Raw genomic sequence first — 25420 nt, 5'->3', positions numbered from 1 at the left:
TATTTGGATCATATCATCCCAGGCTTGAAGGGTCCCTGTATGTAAAATTTCGAATTGGGATCCTGCCAACAGCAGAGATGATACATAGCTGGGACACCAACGCTTAACCTACTTGTATCCTACGCAGGAACGGCAGGAGGATTTGAAACCTTTGATTATGTTGTGTCCTGCGACATTTCCCCTGAGGAGGCGTTTTAGAAAACTTCTCTCTTTCGGGGTCATGGGTGTAGATGCACGGAAGGGGCAATGACATTTTGCCTAAATGCAGCTGATATTCCGGCAGTGCGTGCCACAAGCCAATATCTGATGTGGGTTTGGAGAATACGGATGTGTAAATGGCAAGGTCTGTGATATCAATCGATTTTTGACATTTGTGCCTACATTTTATCTTAATATGTTTGTGTCTTGTTGTTTTATGTATTCTATGATATGCAAAGGTATGTGCGCTTTTATTACTTTTTTTGTCGAAATAAGGCTTATGAACTGAAATGATATACGTTGTGTGGTTTTGACTGTAAATGTACGAGTATTTACTCTGAGTGATATGCATAGAAATAACAGGTCTCTGTGGTACCAACACTTAATGCATGTGGCTGATATCACAGGATGGCTCAACCCTTTGATGCAAGAGATCTAAGTGGTATTGATCATTCTGATCCTATTTGCATTTTCAGACAAACCATTATAAAGCACCCTGGTTTCACTGCACTCCTCAAAAAACACACTTGGGACGGTGAACAGAGGGTTCATTTCCTGTAAGTGGGGGACACCTGTTCACCCAAACTACAATGCGTTGTATGGAATAAGTCACAAGAGCTCAACAAAATGAACCGGAGGAAATTGATAAATATACCAGTGAAATCATGAACTGCGCCTTTAGTGCATGAACCACTAGTGGGCAATAAAAAGTTCCACTATGGACAGTGAACACTAGCAGTACCCTAAGAATCTTGGATGATGGATATTGCATAGATGCCAATTTACAGTCACCCGTGCGCACACACGCACAAACATGCACACACTCGCACTATCTACACACAACCCACACCGGAGCTACAGTCCCTCAACGTTTAAACACACACAAGACACTCCACACAACATACAAACACACGTACACACACACGCACCAGCATGCCCCATGACATTACTGCTCTGATATACATTACATAAAGCATGCTTTTCTGCGCTGCTTACTTATCTTCAGAAGAGTCTTCTTCTGTTGGTACATCACAGCGGCCTGGAGCACAGAGCAGGGCCAGTGAGCAGCAGGCAGGCACGTGGGGCGGCTGTCTGAAAGGAATCAGGTGCCAGTGCACCCCAGAAAGGGGTGGACCAGCACTGTTGTATGCAGCTGTCGGTTGGCTGAAAAAGGGCACGCCAGGAGTGTGCTCTAAACTCCAAAAAAGCAGAAAATAAAGAAGTGCACCTCCTCCCTCATCACTGAGCAATGCAAGGAGGAGGGCCAAACAAAAACATTTTTCACTGCGCACAACCAGCGCCAGGCTAGGGCCAAGGCTTTTCTTACTCGAGGGAATAACGCTGACCCATTGCCTAGCAGGAGATGGGGCAGACTAGTACCCACAGGCCGTAGTCTAGCAGGAAAGAAGGTGTTGCATATTCTAGCAAGAGAGTAGGCTTTGCCCGGTCTAGACCAAGAGAGTCCCCCCCCCCCATCCCCCCAATTGCCTTGTTTAAGTGCAGTGTACAGATGGCCTTATAGCCCAAGGCGCACAACCTTTAGCCAGGCCCCTGCAAGCTCAACTGGGGAGTCGGCACAATGCTCCATGCCCAAGGAACGGTCGTTTTGGGAGAGAAGGCAGTGGCGGGCACTGCATTTGCAGACCCCGCTTAGTAGGATTACTCATGCGTATTTGTGGGGGAACTTCAAGCCTCCCTATGCCTGCACCATATTTGCGCCACATATCTTGTCTCTGCAGGAGCGTAATTGACCTGAAAACTCTTGGGCTGCTGTTGCTGGTCAAAAGGTTCCCCCTGTGATAAATGAGAGAGCAAGAAATAGGAATGATTTGAATATGGACTCTACACTCTAAAGTGGGCTCCCATACCTCTGCTGTGAGTTCTTGGAATTTATTTTGGGTGCCCGCTTCCCTTTTCGCCTGTGATTTGGTTTTGGGGAGCTCTCCCTCCTGCTGTCATGCAGGGGTGCGTTGGTATTGAAGCAAGACTTTTCCAGAATGAAGATTGCTGAGAAGCTTCTGAAAATGGTAAGTATCTTGACAATTCTGGGTTGGCTGTAATCTTGCTTTGAGTAGTAATAATCTCTGTGGACAACAAAGTTCTGAGGGAGGTTTTCTCTTGACCCTGTCTAATCTTGTTCTGTCTCTTTATTTGCAGGTTTCGAAGAGAAAATATTCACAGGTGAAGTTTCCCGGGCGTTTGAAAACGAACTCCACGAAGTCTAGCTGCCCTGTGGTAAGGTGCGCGCGTAGTGAGTGAAGGCGCACAGTAAGGATTAGGTGTCGTGGCCTGCTGCAGAATTTCGCTCTGTGGTGAGTCTCAGAAGCTGCATTCTTCAGGAAATGCAGGAAGTGACCTCGTAACTAATATCTGAGTGCACTTTGTAGATTATGTCTCTTTTAACCAAAATACCTTTTATTGAAGGTTCTGGAATGTCGGAGGTCAAAGAAGAACGTAGAAGTCTGAGGTACAGAGTTCAGAGAAAAGGCTCCTCTTACTTGGAGAACTGCTGCGGAGAAAACCTCTAGTCGGGTACGTAGTCTCTTTGGTCTGTGGAACTTCCTGGTACTTCGATAACTTTATAACATGATTTTTCTTTTGTTTTGACAGGTATGTGAACAGAAGTGCCGGTAAGCGTTGCACCGATGTCAGCGGAACCAACGCGAAGCGCGAGTCAAAGCGGGGGCGGGGCTTACGTAGTCCTCCAATGCTAGCTACTAGTTCTTACAAGCACTTCTGTCCGTAGCCCACTAGGGGGCCATCTTGGGGGAAACCCTCTACCATTAAGCTCTATGGGTGCTCACTGTGGATTCAAACTCTGATAACTGAGAGAAATGGCTGACCCACTATGCTGCTAACCATCTGATTCCTGCATGGCTGCATAATGAACTTGAGTCTTGAGGTGATCATGAGAGATCCTCACACAGGAGTCTCAAGAAGAGAACTGTGTGATTTAGCGGCAGTACCGCTTCCCGACCTAACAGCTCGGAGACGCACATAGCATAGGTAGCACATGCAGTCAGCCCGAAATACACTAATCTTCGCGAGCCATACAGTACATCCTACCTAAGCAACATTTCATTTTCACGCCAACGGAGCAGCCTGGAGCAGAGAACAGAGCCAGGGAGCAGCAGGCATGCGGTGCTGCTGTCTTAAAGGAATCTGGCGCCCAAAATAAAAAGTGAGCGCACGTCCTCCCTCATCGCTGAGAAACACAGAGCAGAGGGAGAAGGGGCCAATGCATTTCTTACACGCCCCAATCCAATTGTCACTCGCTGTTATGTCTGGGACTACATCACCGCGATCACCGCGTTCAAGCGGGATGTAAAATGAACTCCCGCCGTTGGCTCCCGCATGGGGAATAGCAGCTGAGGGTACAATTCCAAGTTGGCTGCATGCTCTTTATGTGCAGCGCGCCTGCTGGCATTCCCCCCCTCCGGGCCCTCCCACACTCTGGTGGCATTTCCCCCCTCACGCGCTCATGCCAATGCCGGCATTACAATAACACAACACTGCCATGCGGCAGGCCACACCATGGGGAGCCATGTCATCTGCATGATGCAGGACCTGCAATGAGGAAAACGCAACAAAGAAAATAAAGATGCATGTGATGGCGACCAGCAGAAACCTCCTCTCCAAACACTGTCTGTGTCTCACCACCACCAACCCCACCACTGCTGCAGAAACCATCTGGATAAAAATAACAAGTGGGTCCACTTCCCAGATCTGTAGCAAGTAGGAATAGTAGCCCATCCCCACACGTCAGAGCGGTTGATGGCAGCCACACCATCTCATCCAACCCTGTCAGATGGGTACCCGCTTCACAGGGCATTTTGGGTTTGGTGATGGCCCAGTTTGACACATATTCTGAACCATCGTCTGTTGGGCCCAGATTGATCCTATGGATCCAGATTTGAGATGGCCATGGATTGCAGGGATGTGCCGCACCAAGGAAGATGCAGTGTCACCTACTACTGATCGTGGGGATGACACACTGCACAGTAGCAATTCGCTACCAAGTAGATTGATGATGAATATAAAGCTGCAAAAGGCGCCCCCACCAACCGTTTTATGCCCCAACTCGACCCGGATTATGAGAAATTCAACTTCTGCACAACAGTACAGTGCAAAACAGAGATACTTGACACATACCACACAAGACTGTGTGGGCTGGCCCTGTAGTGTGACTTTGAAGTCATCGACAAAGAAATTGGCATGCACTCAGAGAAGCTGCGTAGAATCATACTGAGTGAGAACGTCATCCCATTACCCCGCACACTGGTATATGGTCATCAACTTGAGCTCTCATGCCAAAGCTGCCCACATGATCACGACCCTGCAGAAATTGCAGCTGACATTGGTGCCCACAATTGCGTTGATCACCAACCGGCCACAACCGAGAGGAGATGACAGTGATACAAACCAGGCTCCTGGGTGGTGCCCGAGAATCCCGGGCCCCAATGACTGCATATGGTTTGGTAGGCAGAGACATGGTAAGCGAACTGCCTGCCGCAGGGCACCACGTACAGCACATGTGGCCGCCTCGACCACTACGCCAGGATATGCTGGTCATCGGGTACCCCGGCGAGCCAACGGCCACCATCCTGGAGAGCCCTGAGGAAGAAAAACGGAGAAAGGCACGGCAGGTGGATGTCGAGAATAACTCCTCTTTGCAGAATCGGGAGATGAAGACGACACGATGGCAGCAATTGCAGCTCAACAGCCCGGGAAAAGTAAAGGAAAAAATCCATCTAATATCCGCACTGTAGCAAGGGGAGTAGCAAACAAAGAAGGAAAAACCCCCAATGCACCATACAAATGAACGTGATGCCCCTTGAGACACTATGACAGAGGGAATCTGAGCACTGAATACCAGGGCGCTGCTGTACGCCTATGGCAGCAGGAACCCCTCCATGCGCCCCCCCCCTTACATGTGGTGGGGTGGTTTCGCACTGCGCTCAGCAGAAAAGGTAGAGCAACAATACGATCTAAGATGTATGTCGTGGATGTAGGCATCGAGTGCCTGCTCAACTGGAGCTCAGCGGAGGACCTATGGCTAATTGGCCCAGTTTACACTAGGGAACGGGTGCCTAAAGGACAAGGTGGTCAAACTACACATTGATACTGCCACAGGCGGTGCGCCATCGGAGAACGCTCTACCAAATGAGGGATCCGGTCGCTAAAGAACTGCAGGAGTTGGAAAGAGCCGGAATAATTCAAGAAGTGACGGGCCCATATCTTGTGTCTCCGCGATGGCCGTGACGAAGCCCAAACCTCCAGGGAAGATCTGAATATGTATTGACATGCGTCTCCCGAACGCAGTCATTATCCAGGAGAGGCACATCACCCCAACACTGGACGCGATCATTGCAGACCTCACGGGGTCCAATCTTCTCAAAGATGGACATAAATTCAGGCTACCACCAGCTGAAGATGCATAGGGACTTGAGGTACATCACAACGTTCTTGACACACCTAGGGCAGAGGAGGTACAAATGGTTAAACTTTGGCATCCCTTCAGAAGCAGAATTTTTCCAGCGGACCATACAGACTGTCCTACAGGGCCTCTCCGGGATCCTGAATGCCAGTGACGACATCCTCGTCCACGCAAAAGACAGAGCAGAACACAGACAACGACCAGCTTGACAAAGCTGGTCTGACCATCCACAAGGACAAGCGCGAGAGTTCCTCAAAGAAGAGCTGACCTTCTTTGGCTATGTGTTTAACAGCAAGAGGGCTTCAGGAGACCCCCTTCTAGGATGCAGCGCCACCTACCATGCCTACCAAGGCGCACAGTTTCCTGCGAATGGCCACTTACTGCGGTAGTTTCATTAACAACTTGGCCATGCTAACCATTCCGAGCCCTGACCAAAACAGGTGCCAAATAGGAGTGGAGCAGGCCATGTCAAGTAGCATTCGACAGTATCTAAATCGCTGTCCGCCAGTGCCACCATGGCAGTAACACCATGGCATACTATGCACCCGCCTCTGAACGGAGCTACATGTAGAAGCGAGCCCTCTGGGGTTGGGAGCCGTCCTAGTACAAAACTCCCGTGCAGGAGAGATTCAACCAGTGGCCTAGGCATCCCGGGCAATGGCCCCATGTATGGAAGGCATGGCATCAACAGTAAGACAGATACGAGTGACCACAGTTCAAGGGTGTTTATTTAACTTCATCTTCATCATCTAATCCTAAATCTACAAATGGGAGCAAGCTATGACCATCAAAAAATAACGTAGTTCCCGTAGTGTCTTGTCAAAATAAAGGGGCCTATACTAATAAACCTATTGCCAACCCTTACCTTTAAATACAAATGTGCGCAGGAACAAAGTTATGAAAAAGTGTTCACAAAATGATAGGATGTTCACGCTGTTGGCCTCCATTCCCCACGTTTTCAGCACGGGACAAGGCGGTGCACTTGAGTTTAGCACAATTTCTGGCTTTTCTAGCACGAAGATACTGTTCAACCATTAGCATCAGGGCCTTCCATACTCCGGGTTTCTTTCTGTTTCACAGTCTCTTCATTCAGATGTGATAAACTATGTGATTTTCCTCTTTCTACTTATCACAAGTATTCAATTTCTTAGATGATTCGTTATTCGCCTCGGATTCCCCTCAGCCAGGCTCAGATCATTCCAACTCAATGTTCGTAATTATGCATCTAATTCCTCATGAAGTGTTCCTTCTCGGGTGACTCACGGTTCACCCTGGATCCCTTTAAGTCAGGCTCAGATCTCTGATCCCCATTGGTCAGGCTCAGATTCCTTTTAACACAATGTTCATAGCTTTACACAAACTTGCTTTAACCAAACCTTTTGGCTGATCTCCCTCCCCTGGGCTCAGACCAACTTCCTACATTATTTCATCAACTATCGAAGACTGTCAAATGTGCACAGGGGTTTTGCTTGACCCGTTGCAGGACCACTTCAATATAACAAGTCTTTGTCACTCTTCACATTTGCAACCTTTCCGTTGGATACCTAACTGAGACAATCGAGTTAGCACCCACATGGTGCCGGACCACTCTCTGTATGGTATTGTATCTTGTCTTCAAAGTTCAATCACTCATCTGCTAGTTTAAATGTGTTTGCGTCGTTTGCCACATATGCTTCATACACTGTTCTCTGCAGTTTTCACTATACAATGTTGCTGCTTGCAACCTTGACTTCAACACAGCCCGGTCTTGTATCAGTCTTCCCAACTCACTGGTTGTGCTGACTTCACTGGCATTGCTTTGTTGTGGGAGCCAAGGACCAGTACCGCAGTGGCAAACGATTCTCCCCGCCTCGACTATCGATGCGGGAGAGCCTCGGGTATCTCTGACATACAATGCAGGATTCTTCAGCCTTAATTCCTGGTCTTAAGTTTCCTGTTCTCGAAGGCTCATGAAAGTAACAGTCTTTTGGTGAAAAGGTCAAGGGCACTTCACGCCTTACAATCTTCTTCGGTCTTGCTGTCTTTCTCCTTGTATTAAACTACCATCTTGTTCCGCTCACCTGGTCTCTGCGGGGGCGATGAGGCACGGTTGGAGCCCTCCCAGGAGTTGACTCCCTCGGATCGCTTCTCTCCCACAACTGCTGCGTTTTTGTGGACCCGGAATGCTGGAACTGTTCCTGAGAGAAGATGAGAAGATGAGAGGCATTGAGGATAGCGTGATGGTGTTGTGGTTCCCCTCGAACCTTTCGTGCCACAATGTAGCACGCAGGAGTTTGCTCATGCAAGCTCACTTGTTTCTATGCAAGGATGAGCTCTCCATCCTGCTTCTTTCAGCAGGGGTGCTGTGAATGGACCTAGTTGCGTCACTGGTCCAGATTGCGGAGGTCCAGGCCGGCATGCGACCTTTCAGTCTTGAAAGTAAGTGTTTATAACTGTTTATTGTCTGTATTCTTTGTAAATTCTTCCCCAATGATTATTGTTCGTAACCGTGTATTGTTCCCTCTTCCCCTTAGTGATGAAGATGACTCAGAAGCGCATAATGGTGAAAAAGTCTATTCCGGATGGCCCACTGATGGTAAGTGGACAGTTCAAGCCGTAGCGCCAAGTTCGTGAGCGGCGCTGCTTTAACGCGTTGAAGTCTGTGATTGCTCACCTTGTGTTTCTTATTCACTTTGCAGGTGCAGCTGATCGGTGTTAGCTGGTGAGCGTATTCCGAACTCCTGCAGGTGGGCGCAGATGAAGATCTGCTTGGTTGCTACGCTCGAGGTGGCCCTGTGTTGCTGGAGGTTTGGGACCGGTAAGGATGTTGAGCGGCCCCTGCAGAGGATTCGAGAAGACTGGTAAAATGAAGACGGCTGCTGCAGAGTCGGAAACGATAGCGGTGCTTCTTCGGGCGGTGGTGTGGCTGAATCCAGGTAAGATGCGCGCGGTGCCTGCAGAGTGGGAAGCTGATGGCGGTGCTTCCCGTGATGGTGTGACTGCATCCAGGTAAGGTACTGGAGGTTTCCGAAGACTGGAGATGCACGTGCTGGACCAGGTAAGAAGCTGGAGGGATCCAGAGACTGAAGACGCACGTGCAGAATCAGGTAAGGGTCTTCTGGATGGCAGTAAGCGTTACGCTGCTCTCAGCAGACTAATGCGAAGCGCCAGTATGCGGGGGTGGGAGGGCGGTTTATATAGCCTGGCCCCAGCCACTCCCCTTTGGCACCGCCTTGTGGCCCCACCTTGCTACTCCTTCTGTCTTCTGCACGTGTCTTGCCTGGTGGTAATAGGGCTCCATCCGGCCTTGTTGCACGTGCCTTCTGTGTTCTGTGTGCTAAGAACACTTTGGAATGAGCTTGGCGCCATAGGCGCCAAGACTGGGTCCATTGGGACCCTGCAAGAAGTGAAGTACTGGGCCCTTGCCCAGTAGCCATGACACATCTTGGAACTGCTGCTTCCTTGTGTGCTTTTCTTTGCTTGCAGTGTGATTTCGTGCTCCGCCCGTTATCCGTGTGTGGAAGCTTGATGGAAGTCAGGTGTGTGTAATGGTCAGCAATTGCCGGACCCTTGTATTGGGACATGTCAAGTATACGGCTCGGGTGTTTGTCAGTTTTCTCTCACAGTGAGCTGTTGATGAGAAAGGTTTTGTGTTGGGAAAGGAGGGAGAGTGCCTAATTATCCTACCTGGTAGGATGGGCTAAAGGTGTTAAAGTGAAGGGAATACCGTGTCTCACCATCCAGTGTCCCACATCCACTCCCCGAGGACCCCTCACCCAGGTGATCCTCCTGCACTGGTCCACCCCCAGAAACTGGATCCAAAAGCGATAGCTCTGTCCTGGCCACCTGCATGACAGATCCTCTGGGACTAACGGGTGAGACACCTTCAGGTTTCTCACACCCCACAGAACAATGCTACTTGCCCATCGAGAAAGAAGCCATCGCTCTTCTGTGTGGGTGCAGGCACTTTCACCTGTACCTGTAAGGACAGAATTAAATACCTACACGGGCCACAAACTGCTGGTTTCCACCTTCACTGGCTCAGCGCCCAACACCCCGGCATGGATTGGGAAATGGCCGTTACAACTACAACCGCATGACTTTGACCTCCTCTTCTGGGCAGGAGTGGACATTGCAGTGGGCTTCATGTCAGGCATCCTTATGAGCCACGGTGGCAGAAATAATGGAGTTCGCAGAAACAGAGGAGCATATCTGCCTTGTCATTCAAGCAGCAAAGCGACAGGCAGTCTGTATGTCAGACATGGCGGAGACCATGAACAGTGACACCTGCTGTAACCAGATAAAGAACACAATCTTGTCAGGAGAGTGGAATGAATGCTTTTCTCCAGAACAATCGCAACCCTACCACAGCCACAAAGGACCTTTTGGCTGTGTGTTCACGGTGCGCCATGAGTTGGCCATCAGGAGCGAGGGACTCGTACTGAGGGGCACACGCATCCTGGTGCCGTCCAATCCGCAGACAAGGACATAAAAACCCTCACTCCTCTATAAAGCCAAATCCTTCATTGAATCCTGATCATACTCCTTTAAGGAATGTAAGTAATGAGAGAAATTAACTTGGTATTGATCGTTTCATTAGAAAAACTGATTTTGACATTGTGGACTCCAGTCCCACAATGCCCAAAGTACTGGGACAAAGAAGAGGGCTACAGAGGCATGAGACTGCAAGTTGCAGCCTGTTAGTGGTAATGAGCTACACTTGAGGGAGACTTGGAGGGGGGGTATAAAAGGCCCCCTCGGGTGCAGCCCATGGAGAAGAGCATTAGCAGGAGGTGGAGTTATTGTGACACCTCCATGTGGCAGCAGAAGTTAGAGGAGAGTAGAGACGCTGGGGCCACCATTGTGTACTGAACGGATGCTGGTCCTGGGAGCGTCTCTGCTGCGCGAGATCTTAATTGGAGAGATTGCGCAGCAGGAAGCATTGGTAGGGATGGCTCTCTTCCTGAGGACTGCAGCAGCAGATGTCGCGCAGCGAGAAGTGCACAATTTGAAAGCTTTTCCATTTGTCAGACAGGCTCCGGTAGCATGCGAGCCCCAGGGAGTGGTGGGAGCAAGGAGACCTCCTTTATTGACAAGTGCAGGACGACTAGAAGGAGAGGTCGTGAGCCGTGCAGGAAAGCAAAAGCAGAGGACCTGGAGGCAGCGCAGTGAACCGACGTGCACACCAGACGCGGAGAGTTCACAAGTAGGTTGTGACACCGGAGCGCTCCGTAACCGCCTGCTGACCAAGTCCAGGTGCCTTAAGCACAAGCAGAATATGAACTGGGATAATCAACATTGTTTTTTTAATACAGAACTGAAGTAAAACAGATTAAATATCTTAATGCAAACCAAGGTGACTTGAAACAAAGCAGGTGGCTGAACAAGACTTTAAGGGTGTGATAGTATCTATGTGGGGCAGATTAGAGACCAGCACCAAGAGGGCAATTCACAGAGAAATCAATACAAACAACTTTTGCCAAAAGAGAATCATACCAAGGCAAGACATAAAGAACAAAGATTGCCAAAGCCAGGAGAAGGCAATTAAGAATTCAAGTGCTTGTAAAACATATTGCACATATGTAAAGTGGGGTCATAAGAGGAACTGGTGTAAACCCACAGTGACAGAAGTAGAAGAGTGAGAAAGAGTTACTGTCAGTATTTGGTTTATGTGGAAACGGGGAAACAAGAGTGGCAGGCTTCTGATAAAAGGCATTCGGGAGGCGTGGAGCTTTGCCCCGTGCAATGCAGGCTATCGTATATGTGTAACAAACGGCACCAGTGTGTTTCCTGTTTTCCCAGAAATAATACTTGAACTTGAAGTTGTGGAGCAAAAGCTATTGCTAACCTATTTGAAGCTGACCTTTCATAGAGAAATACTTGTAGTTTGAAGTTTTATTCTGCCCTGGAAGGAGAGTACATCTGGGCAGAGGACTTTTTAGTAGTAGGCCTGGCAGGTGAATGGACCAGGTGGAAATTATTGTAGTACTGTTGTGTTAAAGGTCGTGAAGGAGTGGCATAACCATTAAGATGTTCTTGTGAACTGTTAAATAATGATCCTGACAAATAAGTGAATCAAGGATTGTGTGAATTTTTGCAGAATCATCTAATATTGTTAAACCAAGTGTTTGTGAACTGTTACAGAACTATTCCGACAGACATTTTTGTTGATCCTAATGAACTATGAAAGTATTCCTGGTTTATAAGACGTTTTTTTGAGTTCAGTGCCGCAAGTGGAAAGAAGAAAAACCTTGAACTGTTGGTGGAATTCAAGTTGGAAATGTCAAGTTAGAACCAAAAGTACTGGATTGGATATTTGTCACAAGACAGAATTTCCTTGTCCTTTTGGAACTGTTGAATATAATCCTGCTTGACTCTGGGGAAGGGGAATTCACCCAGATTATAAGGAGATACAGTTATTTAGGTTGTGAATGTAACTGTTATATATATATATATTTTATATGTAAACAGCCATACATTACCTTGTTGAATTGTTGTATGTATAAGTGTGTGGGACAGATACCTTTTTTATTTATTTTTTACTTTTATTTTAACTTGCACAGATACATCAACATGTCTTCCTTCACCACGTTATATACAGCATTATGTCATGGTACATTTCAAACAAAATAGTTACACATCTTCTCGCATTGTATCAGATCTGGTCTCTTCTGCATTCTTGTCAGCGAGATATTGCCGAAACCTGGTCCATATGTCCCTAGGTCGACTCCTGCAGGGCAATAGTTCAATATACATTACTTCTCGATCATTTGCCCATATCCTGTCCCTCTCCCATTCGTCTCTTGTGGGCGGTTCCACACTCTTCCACTTCTTCAAGATCACATGTTTTGCCAATAGTAGGCTAATATTCAGCAGTTTACGCCATCCCGAGTTTATTCTTCCAACCTCCCCTCATAAACACACCGCAGGACTCCATTCTGTAGGTTGACCGGCCATATTATCTAATGTTTCACATACTCCCGCCCAATATGCCGTTAGCCGGGTGCATGCCCATAACAGGTGAAATGTATCTGCATTCTCACTGCCACATTTGGGGCATTTTCCATCCATCGATGGGAATATCTTTTTTAGTATAGCCGGTGTATAATGCACTCTGTGTAATATTTTGTAGTGTATTAATCGAAATTGTGAATTGCATGAGATGGTTTTTGTGAGTCCACAGATTTGTGTCCATTGTGCATCAGTAATGTTGTGGTCTAGTTCCCGCTCCCAATTCTCATTTGCTCCCTGGGTTGTAGGTCTCTGGTTTGTCATTACAAGTTTATATAACATGGAGGCCGACGTTTTGGAATTTCCTGCCGCAAATATATATCCCAGGCCCAGGTGTATGGTTGGGTCTGCTGGAAAGCAGCTCCAGAATTTGGCCATTGCGGATCTCATACGCAGGTAATATAATTTCTGTAGGGGAGTGTTGCCTATTGTTTCTTTGATATCCTCCCAGGGTGCAAATTGCTCATCTGGGAAGAGATCTCCAAAATAATGAATTCCCTTGTTTTTCCAGTGTGTAGGGATTTTCGTGTCTTGTGTTGGGGTATGTAGGGTGCCTCCCATAGTGGCATGTTCGGGTGATATAAGACCTCTTGTCCGGCCATCCCTGCTATTGGTTAAGTGGTGCATGTTACCAATGAGGGGATCAGTGGTGTGGTTGTGTCTAGGGTGCAACGCTACTCCCTAATGCAGGAGTTGCGCAGGGCTCTTATTGTGGACATCTGTGGGTTCATGTTGTGCCTATGGGTCGGCTGTGGTCCATTGTGTTGCTTAGTGAGCCTGAGCTGCCAGGTAATATATTTCAAAATGGGGTGCTGCAAGCCCTCCATTAGGATATTGACAAGTAAGCGTCCTCCAGCATATTCTCGTCTGGCCTTTCCACACAAACGCTGCGCATGCTCCCTGTAGCTTCGAGAAGAGGGACCTGCCAGGCCACACAGGGACAGTGATAAATAAAATATTTTGGGCAGAATTATCATCTTGACAAGCGCGAGCCTGCCCATGAGACTTCGTAAGGGATCGCCATCGGTCAAGTTTAGCACAGAGCGCTACAAAGAGCTATTCATAATTCATGGGCCGGGTGAGTTGTGCGGTTCTCCCTACTTGAACACCCAGATACTTTACCTAGGTTGGACTCCATTAAAACCAATGAAGCGCTGTGGGTTTCAAGGTGGCATCTGTCAAAGGGAATATCTGATTTGGCAGTGTTCAGTTTTAATCCTGAGTACTCCCCAAAATCTTTGACGGCGTTCAAGGCTTTCTCTCTATTCTGTTCGGGATTCGCCAAGTATAGCATGATATCATCGGTGTATAATGTAATAATTTCTGTTATGTCTGTGAGCTGGAGTCCGAGTCTGTTGAATGGGAACTTTAGTAGGTCTGCCAATGGTTCTATGATTAGCGCAAACAGGGGTGACAGCGGGCAACCATGACTTGTGCCCCCTGCGAGTTCCATTATGTCCGACAATTGCCCGTTGACGCAGACCCTAGCGTACGGATGGGTGTATAAAACCCTGACCCCATTTTATGTAATTTGGGCCAAACCCATCATTATGTAGAACTCTGAATAAGAAGGGCCAATAGACTGTGTCGATGGCCTTCTGCATATCTAGTGCTACTGCGGCTCCTTGCGTGTTCTTTGGAATAGAGTTCAGAGTATTAAAACAACGGCAGATATTTTTTGCTGTTGATCAGGCAGATCTGAAACCGGCCTGGTCTACGTGAACCATGTCTGGCATCAGGGGGGGTCAGTCGCATGGCTAGGATTTTCGCGAACTTTTTCGCATCTGTGTTAATTAGCGAGAGTGGTCTATAGGAGCCACATTCCTCTGGGCTCTTCCCCGGTTTGAGTAATAGCATAATAATCGCTTCTCGGGTAGACCCAGGCAGCTTGCCCGACTCTAGGGCCTCGGTCCAGACAGCATGAAGTCTGGGTGCCAGGTCACCAGCAAATTCTTTGTAAAACTCAGCTCTGAGACCGTCGGAGCCTGGTGCTTTACCATTGGGCAGGGATTTAATAGCTTTGGCAATCTCTTCTTTTGTAATCGGATCCTGGGGGCAAAAGTGGTAGGTATACCCGATAAATATGCATCCGATAAATATGCATCTATCTCCTGTGGCTGTACTCTGAGGAGAGTAGAAGTCATCAAATACCTCTTCTATCTGTTTTTGGTCCGTCCCTCCCCACCCCCCGGTCATGTTAAGCAGGGGATAAGTGTACTGCCTCTCTCTCCCTGTACTGTATGAGCCAGGAGCCACCCCGGCCGATCCTGCTCACCATATCTTCTCGCGGCTGATGGTTTGTCGAAGTAACGGACCTCGCGGTCTGCTGCAGACCTGTATTCCTCAAGTTGGGTCTTCATGTCTAGTTTAGCACGTGTGTTGGGTTCGGACACATACATCCCTGTAATCTGGCAATCTCCTCTTCTTTCCTTTTTAATTCGCAACAAATAACTTTGAGCACCCCAAATTTGGTAGACATTGCAATACCTCTTATATACACTTTGAAGGCCTGCGTCTCCACTGTTCCCTCATTAGGTTCAAAATATTAGTCTATATGTTGGGTTAGATTGCTCTTGTATACTTGATCTGCCAATGCTGTGGCCTTAAACCGCCATGGGGGTCTCTTCGGAATGACTTTAGCGATCAGCACATGTATCAGGATCGGGGAGTGGTCTGACATTGTTCTAGGGAGTATGGAAGCCTTGGACACCCACCCCAGCGTCCTCTGCGATAGTAGCTACATGTCAATCCTCGAGTGCATATCGTGCACAGATGAATAAAACGTGTAGTTCCGCTCTGTGCCATGGAGTGTACGCCACATGTCACAAAGCTCCAGATCTGCTATGTGCGTGTGTATTATGTGAGCTGCGTTAGTAAGTGACCTTGGTGCATCGGATGTGAGGTCTAGGTGAGTATCTAGAATTGTATTGAAGTCGCCCCCACAGATTAACTAGGCTGTAGGGTAGTATGCACATTTTTTAAACCACTCAGAGAAAAAGACTGGATCGTCAGTTCGGGCCATATATATTGAGGAGCAGAACTTCTTCCTCCGCCAATTTCCCATGTACCAAAACATGGCGTCCCTCGGGATCACTTTCTGTGTTGTAATGAACGAATGGTAATGTTTTGTGAATTAATAGAAGTACTCTGCATGCCCTACTAGAGAATGACGTGTGGCATCGGTGCTTGCCCCATCCGGGTGCTAACTTATCAGCTTGGTGGTCTAATAGGTGGGTTTCCTGGAGGAACACTATCTGTGCTCCCAGTCTGTTTATGTATGCTATTACTTACTATTTTTGACCGGCATGCCTAGCTCTCTTACATTCCAGCTCAATAACGTGATCCCCTCCTTATCATTGTTGGCCGGTTTTCTAACAGAGCTGTATCATGGAAGTGTCTCAAAAGGTCTTCATGCATTGGTATGGTCCGTATCTGTGCTTTTTTAACGATAACACCCAACAAAACATCCTCTCCCCCCACTACTCCTCCACCCTCCTAGTTCCCCGACCTTCAACTATGCCATACCCCCCCTTGGCCCTCTGATGGTCCATTTGGTTGATGCACTTGCATCGGGGAGCACTGCCGTGGCCCGTGATCATTATTCGTATGCCCCCATAGCTTCTAACTTCCATATATTTTGTTGCCTGTACACATAGAGAAAACAGAGGGTCCCTTAATTCCAATTGTCTCGTGAACAGCCCATAGATTTGCAAGAGGGTCCTCTCCTTGGATATGTATGTTGATGACGTTTGTGTCCTGGTTCCCTCATTCCTGTCCTCGTGCAGGTGATCCATTCCCACTACCCTCCGGTGCTGCCGGTGTCTGTTTTGCCTGTGTGGAGATGTTTCTACAAAACTGGCGGCTTCTTCCAGAAAAGTGAAGAAATATGTCTTATTATTGTGGTGTTACGAAGCGTAGCTGGATACAGCACTGCATAAGGAATTTTGCGCTCTCAGAGCATTCTCTTGAAACCTGTGAAGGAGCGTCTCTTGTTGCACCACCAGTGTATAATCCGGGAATATTCTGATAATATTGGAGCCCAGTTTTAGTTCTTGCTTGTCCCTAGCTGCCTGTAGAACCAAGTCCCTGTAATTCATGATCCTCGCAATAATTGGTCTTGGATATGCGCCGGATTGGGGCGTGGTGCCTGTGATCTATGTGCTCTTTCCACCACGAACATGGAGGACCAGCCAGGGTCCCCAAGCAGATCAGAGTAATTCTTCCACTGCCAGTTCCATCGGACCTTGAGAGCGTCTTCCGGGACTCCGACTATGCGAACGTTATTTCGGCGTGACCTAGCTTCCAAATCCTCACATTTAAGTTTCACAGATCCTCCGCCATCTCCGTCACAGTATTGTGCAGTGTTTCCAGTGTATCCCCAGTTGTACTAATTCGTGGCTCAGCCTCTGTGATGCGGCCAGTGGCTTTTTCTAGTTGGTTCTTTATGGTCGTCAAGTTTGAGTTGATCCCATCCAATTTATCATTCAGGGCTGCTTGCTGCATGGACGCGAATACAGCTTGGGGGTCGATCGTGGCAGTTGGGGCAGAGGCACATTTCCGGGTTCAGCCATATTGTCCGCTCTGGTGACTGCCGTTGTATATTTGTCGATGGTGCCTTTCCCTTTTTTTTGGGCCTATCCCCTTGGGCATTGTTCCTCTCCTGAGCCCTTCTTTGTTCCTATGCTTCTCCCAGCCCTCAAAGCGTGAAGGTGAGGGTCGGTGCCACCACCGGAGCCGTTCCCTGTACTAGGGGATAGGGTCACTGTTGACAATTGATGTGATCTTGGATGCCGTATCGGGGGGCCCTATGCCCACACCTGCCCGCCTTTTTAATGTATCCTCCAGCGGATGACCGATCTATGGCTTGCTCCGACAATATAGCTGATGTTCCCTGGGGCGTGGAGTCTATACTGAATCCTGCTTTTGGTTTTTGATCCTGTAACGCTTTCTCTTCTTGGATAGTTATTTTTAAAGGGGAGGTAGGCGGTCCTCCTCATCTACCCCAGAAACCGACTTGCTGTGCATGAATGCCCCTAGACTGTGGATATGATGAGTTATTTATAACGCACTTGAGGTTCCTAAGCGCGGACCAGGGGATCGAACCTGTGCTGCTCTGTGTCGTCTTGCTTCCAAGGCGAGCACGTTGCCTCTGAGCTATCCTCCTGAGACAGAGTGGAGATTCTGTGTGGGGCATGTAGGTGTTAACGAACGTGTCAGGTGCCTCGCGGTGTATCCTCTGTGCTGCAGTTGTATTCCTTTGTTTAGAAAGCATGAAGGATCACAGGCCAGATTGTACCATGCCTGACTGCCTGGTTCTTGCCCTTGACGGCAGTCCGCCCTTCTGGTCCTATAGTGAGTCTGGGAGGGAGCCCAGGTGGTGCGGTGGGGCTTCCGCTGCGATGGTAACGTGCTCTGGTGCTCACGTGGGACACGGAGCACCGGGCCCACGTCTATATTCAAAGGCGCGTTCCGCCAGCAAGAGGACCCTGGTCGGGACCAGTACGCGTGCTGGATGCAGATCAGACAGCGGTGGCCCGTAGTATGGTGTTAGTACCAGACTGGGCGCCCCAGCGCCGAGGGGACAGTCTGCGGGCTGCACCGCATCTATACAGCCGTTGTCTGTGTCTTCTCCGTGATTATGAATGCAAGGTCGCTACGAGAGCGGGTCCGCCTTACTGTTGGTGATGGATCCGATTGCAGCCAATGGCCAGTGGGTGTCCCATCTGCTAGCGCTCGACGGGGATGGTGAACCCGGAGCGCCAGCAGTTATATATATATGTATATATATATATAGGGCATGGGCGCCTCGCCGTAGTCGATCGCCCAGCAGTATTTGGATCACTGGATGCTGCTGCTCTGCCACGGGCGGTGGGCGTGTCTTATCGTCTTATCGCCCGGGCCCCCCTGGAGTCCGAGGTGCTTCTCCGGGGCCTCAGACTTTACACAGTGTTTCTCTGGAACCCAGCAGTAAAATGCGGCGAGATTACATCCGCATATGGAGAACCCCCTCCGACGTACTCATATCCTCATATCTATTTTCAGGTTGATTCGGGCGATATTTATCAAATTGCTGTCGTATGGGCCTCAGTTTGAATCGGAGCCCACACTGGGTGCTGCATTTAGCGTGCGTGCAATAGCGCTCCCCGTGACCCCCCCCAACCCCCCTCCTACCACAGAAAAGTGTGTGTGTGTGTGTGTGCGTGTGTGTGCGCGTGCGCGTGTTCGTGTTCATTTAGTTTATTTGAGGCAGGGAAATCCTCGTCAGGTTATTGATAGTGACCCGTTGAGGAAACCTTTTAAGTTTATAAAATGGCATCATTTGAAAAAAGTTGCCCACCTCACATTTCAGACCCCTTGCAGCAGTTAACATGGAATCTCCCATGTACATCATGTGGTGTTGTTGTACATGCTTTTTGTACTTCGGTCTTATGGGTTCATGACACACAGACCACACACGGTGCCTTTATGAGATCCTTTTTGAGAGTTACTGCATTTTTCAATGTTGTTCTCTCCCTGCCTGTGTGTAATGCACGTCTTTTTTCATAGACTGCAGAATCTTTCTCTTTAGTAGCATCTGTGTGCAATAAGCCATGTTTGATGTGTGTACAATGTCCGATTTTCAACTTTTGCAGGACTTTAAGTGCTTGTTTGTTGTGCCCCTTGTCAAACTTAGTATTTGATCCTGTATTAATATTCGTAGATATGATTTTTACCTTGTTGGGGAGTTCCAGAGTTGCAATAATCCAATTACATGCTCACCACAACAAGAATTGGCAGTGTCCTATTTTGTACTGTTTAGGCAAGGAGTTTGTTTTAACTATTCCTCTATAGTGGTGCCTCCCTGGATGTGTGGAACACTGGCCATGCCCTATGCAAAGCCCCCATTGCGCGTGATGTGTGTCAAACCCATGCCCTAACCACCCAGAAGGAATCAACCGTCCTCAAACGAGCTGAGCAAGTGATTAGCCGCAGAGAATTTCTGCCGCTAGGGAGTCACTTGGCTAGGCAAAGCATGCATGCAAAGAGCATCACCTGTTAACCTTGTCACCTCGCTCGGCCTTCGCCATAGCCCGTGGCAAGATGTGATGTGTAGGACTTCAGTATTGGTAATAGCCGCTAGTAAATAAATTACGTTGCACCAAAACTCTACAATTTTAGGACGGTCCATGTCATGAGGATAGTCCTCTAGCTGTTTACACTTGGGACATACACCAGATGCAGTGGGGTCAAACTTCATGATCTTCAAAGGTGTGTAATACGCCGCGTGTAAGAATCGATATTGTAATGCTCAGTGCTTGTAGTTAAGAGATATATATATATATTGCGACTGCCAATATATCTTTTCACAGTTCCCCTCTTCAACTGTAAATCCTAATGCAAGTTCCCAACGTGATTTGGTTATTCCTGTTCCCCCAGGGGAGCTGGACATAGCCAGTATAAAAAAGTAAAGAAATGGCTCCTGAATCGGTGTCAGCTGACATTAAACAACTCAAAGGTTTTTTTTTTGGGCCTCATCCGGTATATACTGGTATATCGGCTGCTAATTGCTGTTTTATGCGTGCTTACAGAAGGGATGTAGATATCGAAACAGTCGTGTATTCAGAAAACGTATCTAACGTTATAAATTTTCCATCACTAGAGACCTCCCCTATGTAGCCTGTGCATAATGCCTTTATCCAGAGTAAACTGAATCCCCATTGTGTTATCCAGTTAATATTGCGAAGCATACGGGGAATATTGGATCTATTGAGGTGCAGCTACAAACACCAGTACCAGAAGCCAGTCCACAGCACGGCTTGCTATGCTAGCATCTCATCTAGTGGGGATCGGGGTGGAGGGGGGGGTACTGGTACCAGTAAATTGTGTGGTGCAGCATACAGGTTAAGGCGTACACCTCGAGGTTCGCAACATTCGACCTACCCTGACTATATGGTAATGTGTTTCCCATTAAATGGGCCTCACCACACCCTATTAGCGCTACCGCAACTCGGTACGGCGCAATTTGCGGCAAATCCCCATTGGGTCCATAGTCAGCCTTGTTGGACCTCATCAGTGAGGTGGAGCTGTGCCTCTCTGAGCACAGTTAGCAAGGGGTCCACGTCTGGATGACCCTAGGAAACTAAGGGTGACTAAACCCAAGTCCCTCAGATAATCAAAAAATAGTCTGTAGGCGCCCCTCTGCGAGAACGAACACGGTCCATTGGCCTGTTCTTTGGGAAGGGGTTTGTTCTCGAAGAGGGGCGCCTATGGACAATTTTTTTCATTTTTTTAAGGGACTTGGGTTTAGCGATGAGGCCCAACAAGGCTGAAACATGTGTATGGGGTTGCTGTTGGTACTCTTGTTCAGAAGGGAATTGCCGTAGCATTTCGGTGCTAGACTGCCCATGTGGGAGGGACAAAGACTGATGTGTAAATGGGTATATTCCATCTGTGAAAGGTACAATGAGCTAAAGTGTGGCTGCAGACTCTCGAGTGGGTACCTTCCCAAAGAACAGTTCAATGGGCCGTGTTCGTTCTCGAAGAGGGGCGCTGCCCTATGGACAATTATCATTGTTATTATTATTTTTTTTTTTCCAGCATTTAGGGAGTATCATCGTTTTAATTGGAGGTATCCGGGCCATAAACGTTATAGAAATAGTTGACCACTTTGCGGCTTTACTTTGCCGCTCACACAAATGGGCTATAATTAAATGAATGCAGTGGCGTCACTGTGTGTGCTATATTAATACCCATATATCGAACTGTCTGTGGTGACCATCTAAAGCATTCACAGAATCTACTCTGCCTCGTTGCCACCGTCAATGGGAATCATTCTGACTTGCTTCAGTAAATGTGTAGCCCTGAGGGCAAACTGGACTATCTCATTCACGACCAGTGCTAGATTGCACTCTGGATGCTTGACAAATACAGGCCAGGTCATCTGTATATAGTGAAAGCACTACATATTGTTGGCTGAACAGTTTAAGGCCCCTGTCTGCGTGATGTTCTCCAAGGATTGCAGGGAGTGTTCAATAGTCAGTGAAAACAAGTGGGTAAGAGAGGACAACCCTGGCATGTACCGCTAGACAGTGAGAAGTGTTCCAAAGTCACTCAGTTCTTGTATACTCGAGCCGTGGGATTGGTATACAATAGGGATACCATATTTACGAATGAGACCCAACACCCATTCTAGTAAACGCCTCGAACATGAAAAGCCATAACCATGCATCAAACGCCTAGGAAGGCAGCGGCTGCAGGGATAGTTGGGTCCATCAGTGCCATACTACTAAACAGTTTCTTAAGTTGTGCAATGTGGATCGGCTAGGCACGAATCCTGATTGATCATGCCAGGGAGAAGTCTACAAGCTTGCACTTTAGCTTAATACAATCTTTTTTTTTGTTATTTTTATTTTTTCATGCCTGTGACTACCGCTGATATAATTTTACAGTGGGTAAGGGCCAGCTTTTCTGATGGCATTAAATACGATTTTTGCCAACCAGTTTAGTGCATCCCGTTTGTATATATTTAAAAAATAAGAATACATCATAAATGGCTTTCTCGTGCCGTTCGTGCCTTCACTTAATATTGTGCGTTATTTTCTGTGGTCTTCAGCCTGTGGTCTTCATTCCTGTGCCTTTCCTTAATATTGTTTTGTTTTTGTGTTTGTTTTGGTTTCCACAGTTGGCTTTGAGTTCTGGAAGCAGCTATGTGCCGAGCATGGGATCAGTCCTGAAGGAATTGTAGAAGAATTCGCTACTGAGGGCACAGACAGGAAAGATGTATTTTTCTATCAGGTGTGTCCTTGTTCGCAACTTGCAAAGCGTTTTCTTTCTAATGTATGTTTTCAAACCTGTCCAAACTCTCTAATATGTACAAGGTTGCTGCATCACAAATGTTTCTTTAATTCTGATCTTGTGCATCCACTGTTCTAGATAAATTGGCACTGGTGGAAGAGGCACCGCCAGTCGGGATGGCAGGAGCGTGTGGCTTTATACACTGGAAAGCCTCCCCGAGTGGACCATATATGATTCTTCTGCCAGCCCGCTCTCTCTGTGCCCCGGCCCCCCCTAATCTTATCCCATTTACCTGCTCGCTGCTGCAGGCACTGCGATTTACACCTCACCCCATTTCCAGTCACCCTGTAAATGAATACACAAATGAAGGGGGTTACATGTGGAGCCCTGGTCTGTGGTGGCCTTCTTAATTGTGTTTTTGAGGGCAGGAAAATACGTTGGTCGTTTGCAGGATGCAGCCCGTTTTATTTTTTAAAATATTATTTTTTTTTCTCCTGTAGAATGTCCATTTGCACCCCGGGTGTTTGCCTGGTGTGCTTAAAAGTACACCATCATTGCCTGGTCATAAGGACCTGCAACCCTAGTTGAAGCGGGCTGACTGGCATTTACCACATGGTATAGCCCGCAAAAATTATCCTCATTATAGTGGAAATATTTCTAATCTAGTTACTCGTTTGCTTACTGAGATACATCCATTATGCTTAATCCGACTTTAGTCGTAATTACAACTATAACTGTAATCCTATTTAATCATAACTCTCTTTTCCTTAATGTTTCTCACCCATATTTAGCAACCTTTTTTACATTTGGAAAAAGTGTTAAAACAAAGTATGCTTATGTGTTTTTAAAAAAAATATATATTTTACTTTTATATTCTAATCTAATTTGAAGACAACAGCGCTGTTTGATTCATCAATCTGATAAGTATGCTGGGCTAATTGTGGTGTTTTTTTTCTGCTTGCTGGTAGATTAAGACTAATCAAATGTAGACCAAATATTAACCACATTTGTAGAATGTCACCCACATACAGTCGATGAACTGCTTTTCTTCCTTCTGCAGCTTTGGTGTCTTGAGTGCAAGCTTGTTTCCATCATGAAGTGTAAATAAAAGGCACTTGCAAAGCGATTGTTTTGTGATGCTTGCAGTAGCCCATTTTGCATGTTCTCATTGAAAATAAGGGAAGCCTCTTTAAGTTCTGTTAATAGTTGTGCGTGGTCAGTGCTGATATGACATTGTTGTTCTTGTGTCATATCCTAACTGTGGTTGTCGCGCTCCCAGGCAGATGATGAACATTACATTCCTCGAGCTGTTCTCTTGGATCTTGAACCAAGAGTGATCCATTCAATCCTGAATTCGCCATATGCTAACTTGTACAATCCCGAAAACATCTACTTGTCGGAGCATGGAGGAGGTGCTGGGAACAACTGGGCCAGTGGCTTTTCACAGGTAATGAGGGGAAAGTCTTTGCCAAGATCGTTGTATGCATCCAGTCTTTTTTGAGATGCAACGTTTCATTGATTTGTCTCTTGCAACAAAGAGCTGTATTTTTGCATGTTAGAAATTGAGCAAAATCACCGAGCTTGCTCTGTCATCTAATGCACCAGTCTTGAATTTTTCGCAAATTTTTCTTTTTCTTCTGGGCATCGTACACTGTTCTTTAGAATTGTGAGGGACAGGTTTGGGGAGCGAATGCTAAGTAACGAGTCACAGATTGATTTTAGAGGTCTCCCACAAATTTTTCTTTTTAATTCTACGCATAAATAGAATTTTAAAATGTATTTCTCTTTTGATGAAGGGCGAAAAGATTCACGAAGAGATTTTTGACATCATAGATCGAGAAGCAGATGGCAGCGACAGTTTGGAGGTAAAAGGGAGCCTGTTCAGCTACCAGTTTGGGTTTGTTCAGAGTTGTTTTTCTGTGTGTTTGCCGATTTCTGTTGTTGCCTGATGGTCACTTCATGCATGCTCCACACCATAGAGAAACCCCCCTTTTTAAAAAATAAAAAAAAGGAAAAATACATATTTTATGACTTCTATCTTTTTTCAACTTGTTTTAACATTCCTATATCACATGACATCTGAATTTAATGGTCTAGCGCAAGAAAATTGCAGCATGGAAAACCAAAAACTGCACTTCGCTCTGTTCTGCTCTTAGTGCATGTAACAATGCCAGAATGGGTGAAACCGATCGAGGCATAGGTATTAACCAACCAAGGATTTGGAGGGGTTGTAATGCTTTCTCCAATTTCTGAAGGCATTGACCAATTGAAGTAAATTCTTACTGCTAGAGGGCGAATTTACCACATTTCCAAATCCGAACTTCTGATGGCAGGGCACACTTTAGAAGGGAATGCTTTAATGGTCTGTTTAAAAGTGTTCATCCAATCACTTGAGAAGGCTTATGAATACCAGAGTAATGTATAGTCTGCCAGTGATGAAAAACCACCTTCTGTGGCACAGGCCCATCCAGGCATCCATATTGTTCCCATTGAGGTACTAATACTGGTTGTTTTGATTAGTGTCCCTTGTCTGGGGAAAGAATTACCAGAACACTTGCGTGTATGGCTGTTATAGGTGTATGCCAATTTAGCCTGGCAAACGCACACAATAATGTTCCCTTGTACAAGACTTAAACATTCTGAATTTGTGTAGTTAGTGCACATTTAGTTAGTGCCTTGTCCTGATGAAACCATTTCCGCAGAGTCTTTGTAGCAATGTTAAACAACGCCTCCCCTCATCGAATCCCCGCCCCCACTAAATGTTCAGCTTTTTTGCATCTGTTGCCCCCTTTAAATCCAAAGGGACTACTTCTTAGAATCCAGCATAGACTAAATCATGACTTTGTTACCTTTTAAAACTGGATTTCTAAAATGCTGCCTCTTGTACTTCTGTGAATAGGACTGGCCTAACTTGCCCTACGCTATGGTGGGATTTGCCTGCTAAATGAAACTAATGATAGTCAATGTCAGGAAGTCCAAAGCAAACGTCTGTCTGTGTCCAAAACCTATACTTGCCCTCAC

General features: G+C 47.0%; 1 protein-coding gene across 1 annotated transcript in view; it reads left to right on the top strand.

Annotated features, from left to right (window-relative positions):
- Positions 1-25420, top strand: part of TUBG1 (tubulin gamma 1) — a 202102-nt gene that overhangs the window by 47751 nt on the left and 128931 nt on the right. The window contains exons 2-4 of the mRNA XM_069634423.1: positions 22287-22399; positions 23679-23846; positions 24196-24264. Of these exons, the coding sequence (XP_069490524.1) occupies positions 22287-22399; positions 23679-23846; positions 24196-24264 (350 nt within the window). The remainder of the gene's footprint in view (positions 1-22286; positions 22400-23678; positions 23847-24195; positions 24265-25420) is intronic.

This window comes from Ambystoma mexicanum, chromosome 13, assembly GCF_040938575.1.
Source record: "Ambystoma mexicanum isolate Mex_15411 chromosome 13, UKY_AmexF1_1, whole genome shotgun sequence".
NCBI lineage: Eukaryota > Metazoa > Chordata > Amphibia > Caudata > Ambystomatidae > Ambystoma > Ambystoma mexicanum.
This window is presented reverse-complemented; position numbering and strand designations above follow the sequence as displayed.